At 34.5% G+C, this 14,998-nt stretch overlaps 3 protein-coding genes across 3 annotated transcripts; 2 read left to right on the top strand and 1 right to left on the bottom strand.

Moving 5' to 3' along the window:
* Nucleotides 1–3,191: 3,191 nt before the first annotated feature.
* On the top strand, nucleotides 3,192–4,459 carry LOC133039580 (uncharacterized). The gene is made up of 4 exons (XM_061118472.1): nucleotides 3,192–3,594; nucleotides 3,688–3,820; nucleotides 3,964–4,089; nucleotides 4,220–4,459. Exons 1-4 carry the CDS (start codon nucleotides 3,296–3,298, stop codon nucleotides 4,457–4,459), a joined length of 798 nt encoding a protein of 265 aa, XP_060974455.1. The 5' UTR covers nucleotides 3,192–3,295.
* Nucleotides 4,460–5,245: 786 nt separating this feature from the next.
* LOC115696257 (uncharacterized) lies at nucleotides 5,246–6,934 on the bottom strand. Its single transcript, XM_061118471.1, has 4 exons — nucleotides 6,790–6,934; nucleotides 6,102–6,672; nucleotides 5,752–5,968; nucleotides 5,246–5,671 (listed from the first exon to the last, which is right to left on the bottom strand). The coding sequence occupies exons 1-4, from the start codon at nucleotides 6,932–6,934 to the stop codon at nucleotides 5,246–5,248; spliced, it is 1,359 nt and encodes a 452-aa protein (XP_060974454.1).
* A 3,620-nt stretch (nucleotides 6,935–10,554) lies between these two features.
* On the top strand, nucleotides 10,555–14,401 carry LOC115697037 (dnaJ protein ERDJ3A). Its single transcript, XM_030623934.2, has 7 exons — nucleotides 10,555–10,806; nucleotides 11,258–11,313; nucleotides 12,064–12,137; nucleotides 12,232–12,776; nucleotides 12,866–13,207; nucleotides 13,325–13,681; nucleotides 13,806–14,401. The coding sequence occupies exons 1-7, from the start codon at nucleotides 10,714–10,716 to the stop codon at nucleotides 14,091–14,093; spliced, it is 1,755 nt and encodes a 584-aa protein (XP_030479794.1). The 5' UTR covers nucleotides 10,555–10,713; the 3' UTR covers nucleotides 14,094–14,401.
* Nucleotides 14,402–14,998: the final 597 nt, after the last annotated feature.

Genomic DNA, 14,998 nt, shown 5'->3' with positions numbered 1-14,998 from the left:
TTTTTTCTGGTTGTTTTATTTCTGGTGTTACATTTGATGATTTAAAGTTTTCCCCATTTTTTGTTCTAGGTTTCCTCAGATTCTGATTTTGAGGATGAAGTGCATGGTGAGGACCAAAAGCCCAAAGTTGAATCAAAGGTAATTTAAATTTGCTTGGTTTCATTTTATTGTGTTAATTTTTACATGAGCTTTTTAGGTCACTGGTTTAGGTGTTTATTAGGATGTTTTTATGTTTTTTTGGTGTTCTTTATGTATTTCTGTCATGTATTGTGGTTGATGTTGTTTTGTTGTTTTTATTCAGTTGTTGTTTGGTTGTTGAAAAAAAACCCAGTTCAATTCGTATTTTGTCACAGTTTTGAATTGCTTTTCCCCATTGGTTGGTTATATGTTTATTGTGAATTTGTTTTCGGTTGTTTTACACACTATTGGTATTGAGAAGCATTTTACTAATTTCAATTGCAACAAGATCTTTCAGTGTTGTTTATTCTTTAGTTTTGTATATGTTTATTGTCAGTTTTTTCTCGGTTGTTTGTCACACTACTATTATCGACTACCATTTTCGAAATTTCATAACAACGAGTTTGTACAGTGTTGTTAATATTTTAGTTGTTTTTTTTTTAAGTTGTGACAGTGTTGTTACTGTATTTTTTTGAAAGTTGTTTATCTCTTACATTTATCATACTGTAAGGGTTTCATAAACGTTGTTTTTAGGTTTTTTATTGGCTGTAATTTGGTTACTACATTTTTATATATTCATTGTTATTGTATCTAAGATTTGTTGCTTTTGTTTTTCTTTTTTGTTGCAGGTCCATGCTAGGACCTCAGTGAAGGTTGAAGGATTTGACCTACCAAAGAAAAATCCCCCTAAGGTGTCTTTTTTTAAAAAAAAAAATATTATTTTTATTATTTGTTTTCTATTTTTTTTTTAGTTTTTTTTGTTTTTGTCCTGATTTATTTTGTTTATATTGATACAGGAATGGGATTATATTTATGACCAGAAGAATCTATTCATTGCTAAAGCCTTTTCCACTGCTACTTTCCAGGTGATAGAGAACATTAAGTCTTGTCTTTCAGATGTACAGCTTGAAATGTTTTCAAAAACCTGTTTTGGTCATTTCCTTAACCTTCCCGATTTTAAAGTTCAACCCCAAGTGTTTCATGGGTTGTTGCTCCGGGAGGTTCAGCAACCTAATGATGCTGAGTTGTGGGTAATGATACGCGGTGTTAGGCTTAGGTTTAGCATTGAGGAATTTGCATTGATTACTGGGTTAGGCTTGTGAAGGTATTTGTAGTGTCTTAGATTTTAAGCAAGAGGTTAATAGTCTTTGTGAAAGATATTGGCCAACTTCGTCCTCTATCACTAAGGAATCTGTTAGGGAATGTTTTACCACCAAGAGGTGGGGTGATTCTGATGAGGATGCTGTGAAGTTGGCAGTTTTGTATTTCGTGGAGTGGTTCTTGCTTAGTGGCACTAAGCATAAAAATGTACCCAAGTCTATTTTAGATGTTGTAGATAGTGGGAGGTACAATGAATTTGCTTGGGGCCGGAGTTCTTTTGAATTGACTATTTCCTCATTGAAGGGTAAGCTTGATAGTTGGGTTGAGGGGGTTAGGAAGGCAAGGAGTTCGGGAAAGAGGCCGAGTGTTTTTTACACTTTGATTGGTTGTCCTCATGTTCTTCAAGTTTGGTTCTACGAGTGTTGTAAGTACATGAAAGGTAAGTACTGCCAAAAGGAAAGCTCTCGTATTCCAAGGATCACTCAGTGGACATGCAATAGTCAACCTACTTTCAAAGTTTTGAAGACTACTATCTTTGATGTTTCCAAAGATAAGGTATATCTGTTTGTTGTAATTTGGTTTTTCAGTAGTTGTTTTTGTGTTGTTTTTCATTATTATTAATCTTCATAATTGAAATTTTAATTTTGGTGTTTTTTGATCGACCGCAACTTTCAAATATGAGGCCCACTACCGGTGAGTTCAAAGCTTTGAAACCGAGCGGTTTCAAGTTCGACACCGACTACAACTCTTACAAGAGTCTTCTGTTCCCAAAGAGCCAACTTGTTGCTCGAGTGACATTTCTGTCAAGCTTGATGCCTTTTCTGAGAAATTTCATGGGTTGGAGGTCAAGATCGATTCGTTGCATACTTCCCAACAGAAGATTTCATCTGATTTGGTTGAGTTGAAAGAGTTTGTGTCTGCACAGTTTGTTTCTTTTGGTGCTCAGATGGCTTCAATGCAGACACAGTTTTCTACTGTTTTTGTCGATTCCTATGCCAAGGTATTTTAGTTTTTCAATAGTTGTTTTTCGGTTTTTTTTAAGTTGTTTTATACTAATTTAATTTGTAATTTCAATATAGGAAAAAGGCAGTGACTCTTCCAATGATGATGATGGAGGTGGTGATGAAGCAGATTTTGATTTAAATGAATCTGAAGAAACTGATGAAAATGAAGAAGAGAATGTTATGGGTGATGAGGAAGGGGAGGGTAGTGAAGGTGAAGAGAAGGATGGTCAAGCCGATGAAGATTCTGACTCAAAAGAAAAAAAATGATAATGGCAGTGATGATGATGCCACTGATAGTGAGGATAAGGTAGATAAGTAGACAATGTAACTAGGTTTTAGTTACTTTGTGTGGTTTATTTTGTTGTAAGTCCGTTTTAGGTAGTGCTCTTGTAATTCTATGTTATTGTTATGTCTCTTGTTATGTTTTATTTTTCAGAAATTTGCAACTATTTTCAGACTATTTATTTGTATTTATTATGTTATTTATATGGCTGTGTTTGTAGATTATGTTGTTCGCAATTTATTGTTGGTCTTCTTATTTTACTTGTTGTTTTTATTTTGTTATGTAGTTTTTTTTAGTTGTTGAAGTCTTTCACAAAAAATACTTCACTTTTTTCCATTTTCTTTTTCCTTTATTTTCTGTATCAAGAATTTCGTTGATTTCAATGACGGCCCTACTCAAATAGATGTTGAGGCTATCGTTCGATCGGGGTAAAAGCGAGTTGAGCTTATGGTAATGTTGCTTTTGTGTTGTTTTTTGGTTGTGTAAAGGTTGTTATTTTTTAACAATGATCTAATTCCTTTTTAATACCATATATAAACAGATGTCTTCAGATGGAATTGGTGGTGATCCTTGTAAACGATTTCGGTTTACGAAAATGTTGAGGTTACGGATCGTCGTCTTGTTTGTTTTGAGGTATATTTTTTTTTTTTTGGTTGTTTTTTAGTTTCTTCATACTTTTTGTGTTTAACACTGTCTATTTTCTTTCATTTTTGTGGAAAAAATATATTAGATGGGTGCAACAGGTCTCAATGTTGATTCTAACATTGAACTTGAAGATGACCCAATTCCCGTTGAAGAAACTCCTCTTGTTGACAAGAGGAAATCTAAGAAACCCATAGCGCTGACGTCTCCGTTTATGGAGTATGACTCTTCCATTTCTAGTTCTAAAGATGGTTCTGGTTATGGAGTTGTTAAGTATGTGGCTGGGTTGTGTCCTCTCGATGATAAGATTGGTGAAGATGTAGAACATAAAGACGAGATTGATTTTGACTTGTGGCTTGGTGAAGGACGCCGATCGAAGAAAGATCCGTAAGTGTTTATTTTCAGCATTTTTGTTGTGTTTTTGTATTTTTTTGTTTTTTACTTTACTATTTATGTTTCATTTTTTTTTTTAAATGTTAGGCATGATAAGGAGAAGGTTTACTTGAAGGGTAAGGATAAGATTGTTCCCCCTTTTCGTTTTGGCGTGGAAGATGTTGCAACCAAGATGTGGTTCCACAAGCTTGCATATCCTGGCCAATGTTTGACTAATTCTGTAAGTTAATTTATTTTTTCTTTTGATTTTTTTCAAAAATTTCAGTCTATAGTTTTCTTCATGTTGTTTGTTGGTTGTTTTTTAGTTGTTGAAATATAATTCATTTTCTGATTTTCGAACATTTCTCATTTTTTATTGTTCAGCATCTGGACATCATTTTTTACTATCTACGTAAAAAAGGAAAGTATGCAAAGGAGCCAAAGGTTAAGTTCACAACCACCGATTGCTTATTCTTCAAAACCATTCATGCTTTGTATGAAAAATTTATTGCACGAGAAAAAAAATCTTTCTTTGATAAGCACTTGACATGCCATTGCTGATTATATAAGAGGTAGAAAAATGTTATGTGGTTCCCCTTGGCATTTGTGCGATCATGTTTTCTTTATCATCCACATGGAGACTGAATCACATTGGATTCTTGGTCGATTGAATATTGAGGAAAGGCGTGTGTACATGTACAACTCCTTGTCGACTGCTATGAAAGATAGTGCTGCTATCAAAGCTTGTCAGCCATTTGCGGTGTTGTTGCCCCACTTTTTTGCTTTGTTTGATGAGTTCAAAAAGGAAAACAAACCGGTTTGTTTAGACCCTTTCGAAGTTGTTAAGGTTGATGGTTTGCCTCAACAAACCTCGAAGTAAGTTGTTTTTATTTTTTATTTTCAAATGTTTTTAAAATTTGTAATGTTATTTTCCTTTTTTAAATTTTTCTGCTGTTGTTTTTTGGTTGTTTTGCGGATCGTGGTTGTTTCGTTGCATCGTTCGCCGAATACTTTATTGATATGAAACCGATTCCTCCCATATTTGATGTTGAGAAACACCGTGATAGGCTTGCGTGTTGTTCTATAAGTATGCTCGCATGAAAGAAGTGGAATTTATTGATAGTGAAGATGAGGCTCCTCCAAAGGGTCCAAAGAAGAATTTGTCTTAGTTATCTATTGGTTGTTGTTGGAAATACTACTTTTTTTTATGTAGCTTTTGTTTTTTCTATTACCACATTATGTTCATAATCATAGACAAGTTGTTGTTTCTATCATGTTTTTTTCTTAATTGGAATTGGTTTTTAATTTGTTCATATTTTTGGATTTTTAATCTTTATATTTACTCTTAGTCATGACAGCATACTATTAACAACCTTATTACAACCATCTGACAAACAACTAAATTGCATTTGTAATCACTTTATGTAGTTTATTTTTCCTTCTTATTAATTTCAACCTTCTTCCACTCATTTAATTATTTAACTATAATATTTGATGTTTTTTTGTATATTAATGATAATAATACCAATTCCCTATTATCAATATCTCTCCACATAAAAAATCACAATAAAAAAATGTATGTAACAACCAATCGTAATATGCAGTATGTGTTTTCTAAATGTTTTAATATAGTTGTTTTTTGGTTGATGTGTAGTTGTTTCCACTTCTATGCTGTAATTCTTCTGCAGGTCTTTTTGTTATGTCCCTTTTGTCCACACTTGCCACACTTGTTTTGTTTCTTTGTTTCCCAAGATGCTGCCATTCTTCTTTTCCTCGGCCTTCCAGACTTGATTCTCTCCTTTGGAGGCAACACTATGATTTCTTCAAAAAAATCTGGAAGTTCCCATTCTCTTACGTTTCCAACTGGGTATACTGTTTCTTCATATGTTTGCAGCCATGCTTTTGATGTGTAGTATTGTGCACAGTAGTTGTATGTGTTTATGTTCAAGTCCTTCATGACGGCGACTGCATGGTTACATGGCATTTCATCTTTTTGAAATCTATTGCATGTGCACGTCTTCTCCTTCAAGTTTACTATTCTTGTTCTGTCTTCATCTATCACCTCAAACAGGTTCTGGTTTGCTGGTTTCACCTGCATGTTTTAAACCAACTTTAAAACAACCAAAAAACTATTCAATTATTTTACTTTATGCGAACGATAATTGAACTTACTGTTAGTCGCAATGACTGTACATAGTTCCCTATGAGTTTTTTCTCAGATGATGGTGTCAGCCTTGTTGTGCATTTTTGTGCCTCCTTTCTATTATTGTATGTCCACTCTTGCATTTGTGCCCTCAAGCACTCCATTAATGTTGTCACTGGTGTTTCCCTTGCTGCTAAATTTGCTGAGTTCAGTGCCTCAGCTATGTTTGATGTCATGGTAGAGTACCTACAATTTGGACAGTTTCTGTCATAGTTCTACTTTTGGAAAAAAAACTCAAACGCAACGCAAAAACAACGCAAATACAACGCTATAAATAGGTGAACATATCATTAATTTTATCCTTCTTATTAGTTTTCACCTGTTGTTTTCTGAATGATACCTTGACCATTTTTCATGGCCAATTTTCTCCAGGTACGGTCTTATGCGCTTATCCAAGTTGTCTAGCTCCCTCATATGGAATTCAAACTCCATTTCTGTGTAAGCTTTTGCAGCTGCATAGAATGGCACTCTGAAATGCTTTGCATTTTTCTTGAATTTTGTTTTGAGGTTCGACAAGAGGTGGAAGATGCAGTAGCCATGTGTTATTTCAGGGAACACTTTCCTAGTTGCTTTGATGATGCTTTCATGTCTGTCTGATATTAGACATTGACATTCTCGAACCCCGAATGCTTCTCTTATTTTTTTTAAGAACCACTCCCACGATTTATCGTTCTCAGAATCAACTATGCAGTATGCTAGTGGAAAAATTTTAGATTCTGCATCTTGTGTGTTGGCAGTGAGCAACGTGCCTCCATACGCGGCCTTTAGGAATGTACCGTCTACCACGATGATTGGTTTGCAGTTTGGCCAACCTTTTATAGCAGCATTCAATGCAACAAATGCATATTTGAAACTGTCATCATCATCTTTCTCTATGTCTATTAATGTTCCTGAATTTTAATCAAACAGGATTTTTTCAAACAACATGTACTCAACGAAATAACAACTCAAAAACAACTGTTTTTTCACAAATATTTTCAAAGTAAAATTTTTAAATTTTTTTTTACCTGGATTTGTTTTCTGTAGCATGTACAGGTCTCTTGGCAAGAGATTGTACGACTCTTTAGCATTTCCATGTAGCTGGGTTTGTGCTCGCTCTTTACTACGCCATGCTTTCATGTAATTCATCTTTATTCCGTATTTGTCTTTCATTTCTGTCTTTATGTCTCATAGGCCGCACTTTGTTTTCGTGTTCAAGAATTTTGGTTTTACAAAGTCTCGCTATCAACTTTGATGTAGCTTGTCGTTGATCTCCAAATCTTATTGTAATCGCACATGTGTGTTCTTCTTCGTAGCTCCTTATTATGAATGTTTCGTGTTTCCATTTTTGTAGCCTTTAAACTCCATTTGCGGTTTGTGTCCAAACACACTATGTTGTATTCTTTTGTGCAAGATTTCACTACTTTGTATTGAAATGTCTTCTTGATTGCAAAGTAGCATAGTGTACTTATCAATGTTTCTTTGTCCTTGTAAATTTGCCCCTTCTCTATTGTTTCATGTCGTTTGTCATTGATGATCATCATTTACGTGTTTGTCCACTTCCTCTTCTTCTTCTGGTTGTTTTCTAGTTGCCGTACCATTTACGCAGCCACAAGCTTTGCATAGTCGGTGAAGTCGAAATCTTCATCTACTCGCCGTAGTTTTTTCTCTCGTTGTTGTACGGTTGTTGTATGGTTGATTCGATGACATCGTTATGTTTCTAGGAAAAATGCATCAACTTCACCGCATCCCATCGTCTGCCTTGAGATAGTTGTTGCTTGGAAGTTGTTGCCGTGTTGTTTCCGTGTTGCCGCAAGTCTTCCCCGTGCTTTGCGTTGTTCTCATACGATTCCATGATCATATTGTTCCACACCATTGTTTGGTTAGGTGGTGCCGTGTTCTTGGTTTTGTTCACACACAATGGGTACCTTGTGAAATCAACCTCCTTCGTTAATAGCTTTATGTAGAACAACGGACTTTTGTCATCCTTGATTTGTAGTGGTTGGCCTCCTTCCTTCGCTTGATATTTCGGTTGTAGTTGTGTTGATTCATGGTTGCATTGGAGTTCTTCCATCATTATTCTCATTAGTTCCTCAAAAGTGCACTTGGTCGAAATTAATTCTCCACTTGATTCATAATCAACATAGTTTACGTTGTCATCCCAATGCCCATTGCTCGCACCAATATTTGTAATGGTTCCGTTTCCTGAAATAATGTAAATTATTTACTTGGTTCAGTTTTTGTAGTTGCAAACAACTATTTTAATCTGTCAAAACAACCAATAAACAACTCTTTCCAACAATAACTTATGCATCTAACACTTTCATCTGACCGACTATTTATATAGGTTAAATCAACTATCAAACAACTATTTCAAAACTGATCACTAATTAATAACAGTAGATTCATATTTTCCAGTTTGTAGATCCCAAACAACTATTATTCCACTGTAAAACAACTTGTAAACAACAGTTTCAGAATAAAACAACGTAAGAACTATTTATATGCCTTAATGTTTATTTTCATGCAAACCGTTGTTGTTTTTTTCTCAGATTCATCAATATTTCATTATTATTTCAATTTAATCCGGTTTTCATCAATTAATATCAAATTTCTATTCATCTACACTAAAATTTTTTTTCACGTTCATTAAAAAATTTGTTTACCTTCAATTCTCCTTCTGATTCAATCATGGGTGAGTTTCTTTGATTTCCAGCTCTCCTTCTACTCGGTTCTTCTCCTCTGATCGCGATTTCTTTGTTCAATGATTGTTGTTTTTGAGTTTTTTTTGTACATCAATGGAGGTTTCCTGGTTTTTTTTTTTCCTTTTCGTTTTTGATTTTGGATTTTCGGGATTCAGCTGGTTTCCTAGGAGTTCTACATTTTGAATTGAATTTGATTTTGCTGGTTTTTGGAAGAAAAATGGTTGAGATTGGGTTGTTGGGGTTGGACGGCTGGGTCACGAAGAAGGATCGGCTGGTCACGAAGAAGATGGAGTTTCCCTTTCCGTTTTCTCAGCCGGCATTTTTGTAATTAACAACTTTTTAATTTCCATTTTTGTTTATTTCCTTTTTTGGGGTCATAAATGTAAATTTCATCTATTTTTAGTCTATAATAGAAAAAATCTCTATTATTTACCTTTATCTCTATGTTATAATATTGGATTGATGTCATTATTTCCTCAACATATTCACGATTATGATTAGGTATTATAAGGGGCACTAAAAATGAAGAAAAAAGGGCAAGAACCTTTTATTAATCAAGAGGCTTTATCTACAATAACATTCTATAATAATCAGGCTACTACACTTTGCTAGTAGCAACAGACAAAGCAAACTTATAAAAAGTTTAGGCAACAACATAAACAGTTTTAGAACAATACGATAGATTAGCAACAACAAAAGGAGAAAGATCACAATCAGTATCACGAAGCACTAACCCTAATAAAATGTCTAACGAAACATGATTGTTAATCATAATCACCACATTAAGACAATCAGACTTAATGTGAACATTGTCCAAACTAAGAAGACGGCATTGAGTTCTTGCATTTCTAGTTATTTATTATTTTTTATATCTCATTTCATTAATATTATTTATAAATTGTTTTCCAATACTGTTTTATATGGAGTCATATTTGTTTTAGTGTTTATATAAGGTTGTTCTTACTTTTTTTTTTTCTCTTGATTTAACTTATTTATTTTTGTTATTTTATATTGAAATGTTCGTTTTATATTGTATTTTAAATTTCTGATTTTTATTTATTTTTCAGATGATATATATATTCATATATATTATGTTCATAAATAATTATCATCATATATAATTTTGATTTTTGAGTGTATCTGTTTTGATTATTCTGAAAATCGTTGTCGAAGTTTTGTTGCTGTGTGTAATTGGATTTGATTTTTTGTTTTATGGTATGCGATTATATATGCATTGATTTTCAAGTTCATGTTGCCGAGGAAGACGATCAGAAGGAATTGATGAACTCACCGAAGTTGAAGAAGACAATCGACAATGATGATTGTTGCTTCTGCTCTGCCGTCAATCGTTGCTATCTGTTGAGGAGTGGATGAATTTGCTGGTGTTTGAGATCGAATTGCAGTGTGAAATGCTAGTGTTTAAGATCGAATTGCAGTGTGAAATGCTAGTGTTTAAGATCGAATTGCAGTGTGAAATCGTTGGAGAGGATCGCGATTCTGAGAGAGAAAATCGGAGAGATTTTTGGGAGAGTTAATTGAGAGGTTTTTTGGTTTAATTCTTTGAAAATTTTATAGGTTTTTTTAAGGTAAGCCTATTTATATAGTTTTTAGTTTCTCATATTTTTGCCATTAATTTTTTTTTCGATATTTGTTTTAATTATTTTTTTTTGGCCAAAAAAAATAAATGACACTCTCAATTCCCATATTTATAAAAAATTCTCCAATATAAAAAATTCTATAACCTTTTAATATAATTAATTTATGTCATAAAAAAATAAATTTTTCCTCTGTAATTTCTAATTATTATTATTATTATTATTAAAAAAAAAAGCCAATTTGGCATGATGCGGGCACATGGACTACGGTCACTTGGATTTCGGACTATAGAATCCGAGTCCTAGACTGAGAGAGTGTATTTCACGAATGAAAGAAGCGCGTAACGGATTGAAAACCATAGGGATTACGCAAGCAAACTGAATTCTGAAACCTGATTGGTTAATATTCGTGGAACCCAGTGTGAATGCCACGTGTACCAACCTCTAAAAAAACCCGAAGCGTCTGGAACTTGTACGTCTCCTCCTTCGCGAACCTATAAATATATTTACTTTTTTAATTATAATTTTTCAAAAAAAGAAAAAAAAAATCGAAGAAAATTTCGCTTTGTTTCGTATTCAGAAAAATTTACTCAAAATATCTAAAAACCTCCATTACTGGTAGAAGAAGAAGAAGAAGTTTTCAGTTCCTGACATGGATAGGCGATTAAGCTTAGCATTGTTGGTTTTGTTATTGTCCTCGGCTTTTCTTATAGCTTTTGGAGCCAAAAATCTCGACCCGTACAAGGTAAGTTTCTCTCTCTTTTTTGCATTTAGGTTTGTCTCGATGAATTTGAATGGGTTGTTGATGCAATTGAATGCCATTATGCTCTGAAAGTTCCATTGTTTAGAGAGAAGTTTAATTGGAACTGTTTTGAATTCTGTTTTATGAATTTTGTTGATTTTATTTGTTTTTTTAAGTAAAAAAACCAATCTTTCCTTTCAATAATTATGACTTATCCAAAAAAATATAATCAAATTGAGAATAAAGTACAGAACTTGTACTTGAATTTGGAATTTGAAGTAAAGGTCCTCCACCTTTTTAAGAACAATTAGCTCGCCTTGAATCATTACTTAGTTATAATGCTTGTTAATGGGTTTGAATCGCCATCAGTTTTTTATTTCCTGATTCGTTAAGTAGAAAATTGACATTTTTTTTTCTTTTTTTACTCTGTTAATGGTTTTTAAATTCTTATCAGGTTCTTGGGGTTGAACGAAATGCTAATCAACGTGAAATTCAGAAAGCTTTCCACAAGTATGCTCTTCTTTTTTTCCTACATTTTGTTCTAAAGGCTGAAATATTGCACATTTGCTTGATATTTAACTAGTATATTTGCTCATTACTGCCTTGCTTTATAGACACAGTTTGATTAGGTCGCTTACATATTTTCATGACAAGGAATCACATTTAGAATTTGTTGTTTGGTCTCCTACTTGAAAATGAGAGATCGCACACCAATTGGGATATTCATGATGAACAATGGGGGTTAGAAGGTGTGAATATATTTTTTGGCCTAAGCACAAGTGCACAATTTTAAAAGATCTGAAATTAGTTCATGTTTACATAAAATAGTTGCTCAAGTTGTATTTTAGACTGAGTAATGGCAATAATAACTGCGGTAATGATGTGGGGTTATGATACTTGGAAGCTTTTGCAATGGCATGGCATCTGGTTGGTGCTTTTTCTTAGTGGTCTACATTAGTATCATTTGATATCTGTACTTGTGCTACCATTTCAATAATGGAACAGGTAGTTGCAAATTTGTCTTATTTATCTTCTCTCTCACATGTAAGTAAGATAAGAGTTCTTTGAATGTAACAAATTGTTGAAAGGCTGAGTTTAGTTTTATGAAGACTATAGAGGTCCTTGTCTGCTCACTCTCATACAAGTTAGTCACAGAACGTTCATAGAGTATGGACACGCATCTTACAATACCATGTTAAATAATGTACTTTTTCTCTTTCTCATGCTTACTCTTTTCTAACTTATGGTTTCAATTTTTAGGCTCTCTCTTAAGTATCATCCAGACAAGAATAAAAGTAAGGGAGCTCAAGAGAAATTTTCTGAGATAAATAATGGTAAATTTTATTTTCACAACTTTTATCATTCTTTTTCATTCCCTTTGTCTTCCTCTTATGGATGATGATTTTTTTCTTTCATTTGTTTCATCAGCGTATGATATTTTATCTGATGAAGAGAAAAGAAAAAATTATGACATGTATGGAGATGAGAAAGGCAGGCCTGGATTTGAAGCTGGCCATCCTGGCGATCAGAGTGGATATTCTTACTTTACTGGTGGTGGACCAGGGCATAGCCAATTCAGCTTTAGACCAGGTGATTGGCAGAATATGGGTGGGGGAGGAGGAAGTTTGAAGTCATTCTCCTTTTCCTTCGGTGGTTCTGGTGGCCCAAGTTCTTCTGGTTCTGGGGGTTCAAATCCGTTTGGCGTTGGTATGGATAGCTTTTTCTCAAACCTATTTGGAGGTGGCTTTCAAAATAGTCAGTTTGGTGGATCTGATGGTCGGGCTGGCTTTCAATCTGGATCCAGAAGTCCCTCACAGAGCATCAGGGGCATTAATTCTCAGGTTTATAAAAAAGAAATAGTTGACCAAGGGATGACTTGGCTTTTGTTCTGTCACGCCTCTTCCCTAAAAGGAATCCAGACGGTTAAATCCACCATAGAGGAGGTTGCTATTTCATTGCAAGGAGCTTTGAAGGTATGCACATCTTATGCCATCTTTTGTCTCCTAATTGGGTGTATATTAAGCACTGAATACTGAAAATACTCCATTCTGTTTTCTGTCAGGTTGGAAGCATAAACTGTGAGACAGAACAGTCTCTATGTAAGGACCTTGGCATATTTCCTCGCAGAATTCCCAGGGTTTTCATTTATTCATATAAAGCCGGTGAGAAGGGTTCTTTGGTGGAGTATGATGGTGACTTTTCAGTTAAGGATTTGAAAAACTTCTGCCATGATCATTTACCAAGGTTCTCAAAACGGGTTGATTTGAAGCGCTTTGAACTTCCATCTCCAACAACCGAAAAACTGCCCACAGTGATGCTTCTTTCCACCAAAAAGGACACACCTGTTATATGGCGCGTCCTTAGTGGCTTGTATCGCAAGCGCTTCAACTTCTATGATGTCCAGGTATTATTTCAAATGGTTTGATCTGTGATTCCTTTGTAGTGAAATACCCCTTAAAATTAGCACAGTTTTCTATCTGTTACAATTCGCTAAATTCTTTTTCTTTAATTGATTATGTAGGTTCAGGATGCTAATGATCCATCTGTGGAAAAGTTAGGAGTCAATGCAATTCCAGCTGTTGTTGGTTGGTTATCAAATGGAGAAAAATATGTTCTAAAATCAGGGATTAGTGTAAAAAATTTGAAGTCTGCAGTTCAAGACCTCAGTCTCCTACTTGATGGTTTTGAAAAAAAGAACAAGAAGGCAGCTTCAAGTCAGACTAGAAAGACAGAGTCTAACGAATCCTCGGAGAGTCAAATACCAGTATTGACAGAGTCTAACTTTAATGCTGTATGTGGTGAGAATACTCCACTCTGCATAATCGGGGCCTTCAGATCGTCCAGATCAAAAGAGAAACTCGAGTCAATTTTGAAAATGGTTAGTCTAATTAACTTGATGGGGAGATTATTACTACTTCTGTTTTCCAAGTAGAGATATTATTCTGAAATGTTCTTTAAATGAATGTGTTAAGAATTAGTGGTGCATGACTTTTTGTTCTCAGGTTTCCCAGAAAACGCTATTAAGACGACCCAGTTCCGCCCTTGGCTCGAGGGATTCTGTTTCCTACAGCCTATTAGATGCCTCTAAACAATCATCATTCCTAACTGCGCTCGACAAATCAGGATTTAAATCATCAGATAAGCTCTTGGTAGCATACAAACCCCGGAAGGGGAAGTTTGCAGTATTCAAGGGTGAGATTACTACAGAGGAAGTAGAGATGTTCATTGGTTCAGTTCTTAATGGCGACGTTCAATTTACAAAGACACAGGGAAAGCCTATGGTCAAGTGAAAGTTATTCCCACAAGAATTATAATGTGGTTTTTGAATGTAAATAGCTTTTCGTTTAAACAAGGTAAAGAAAGAAGAAACCTCAGCTTCGGCCAAACCCGGAAAAAGTTGAATTTGAAGGATAGGATCTCCCCATGATTAGAAGTTGCACATAGAAGAAATCTGTAGTAGTTATAGAAGTGTTCTTAGGGTGAGAGAAGAGAATCTTTTGGTGTACTAACTAAAGCCTTAACAACATTGAGATGATGTTGTCATATTTTTGGATGAATAATAATGAAAAAAAAAAAATCATATATTTTATTTTGAGTACTTTCTATTGAAAGCAAATTACAAAGCAAAGGCAGCTGCTTAAAACTGCAACCCCCAAAACAAAAACCAACAACATGGCTGTTACAATATTAAAGATCTTGTCTCTTAGCTTTGATTATTAATTTGATAGCTGAACTAATCATCTTGGCTGAATTACAAATAAGCTTAAAAACACACATTTGTTACTATTGCACCAAACAAAATATATAGTGCCTGAGATGGTTGCATTAGTAATTGAGTTGACCAAACCAGTCTGGAAATTAACACACCAGGCCCACCACTCAACCAGAGACAAAGGCCATTGAAAATGGCCCAACCAAGAAGTAACTTCAGCTCTGATTTTACTAACAAAGATACAATCAAATAAGAGGTGTTTGATGTGTCTCAATATCAGCTTCACAAACAGGACAACCACTTGAGGCTAGCTCAAGTGACCATAAGAGGGTGCGTGTGTGTTGGAGGTCCTGGGATCGAGTTCCAAATTATGCATGGTTGTAATATATAAACGCTTAAATCAAAACAAAAAAAAAAAGCTTCACAAACAGGACATGAGTTAGAAGCGAGCTCCAAAAACTTACCAAGATGATTACGGGTCAA

Source organism: Cannabis sativa, chromosome 7 (assembly GCF_029168945.1).
Source record: "Cannabis sativa cultivar Pink pepper isolate KNU-18-1 chromosome 7, ASM2916894v1, whole genome shotgun sequence".
Lineage (NCBI taxonomy): Eukaryota > Viridiplantae > Streptophyta > Magnoliopsida > Rosales > Cannabaceae > Cannabis > Cannabis sativa.
Note: the sequence above shows the minus strand (reverse complement) of the source record. Positions and strands in the feature narration are given on the sequence as shown.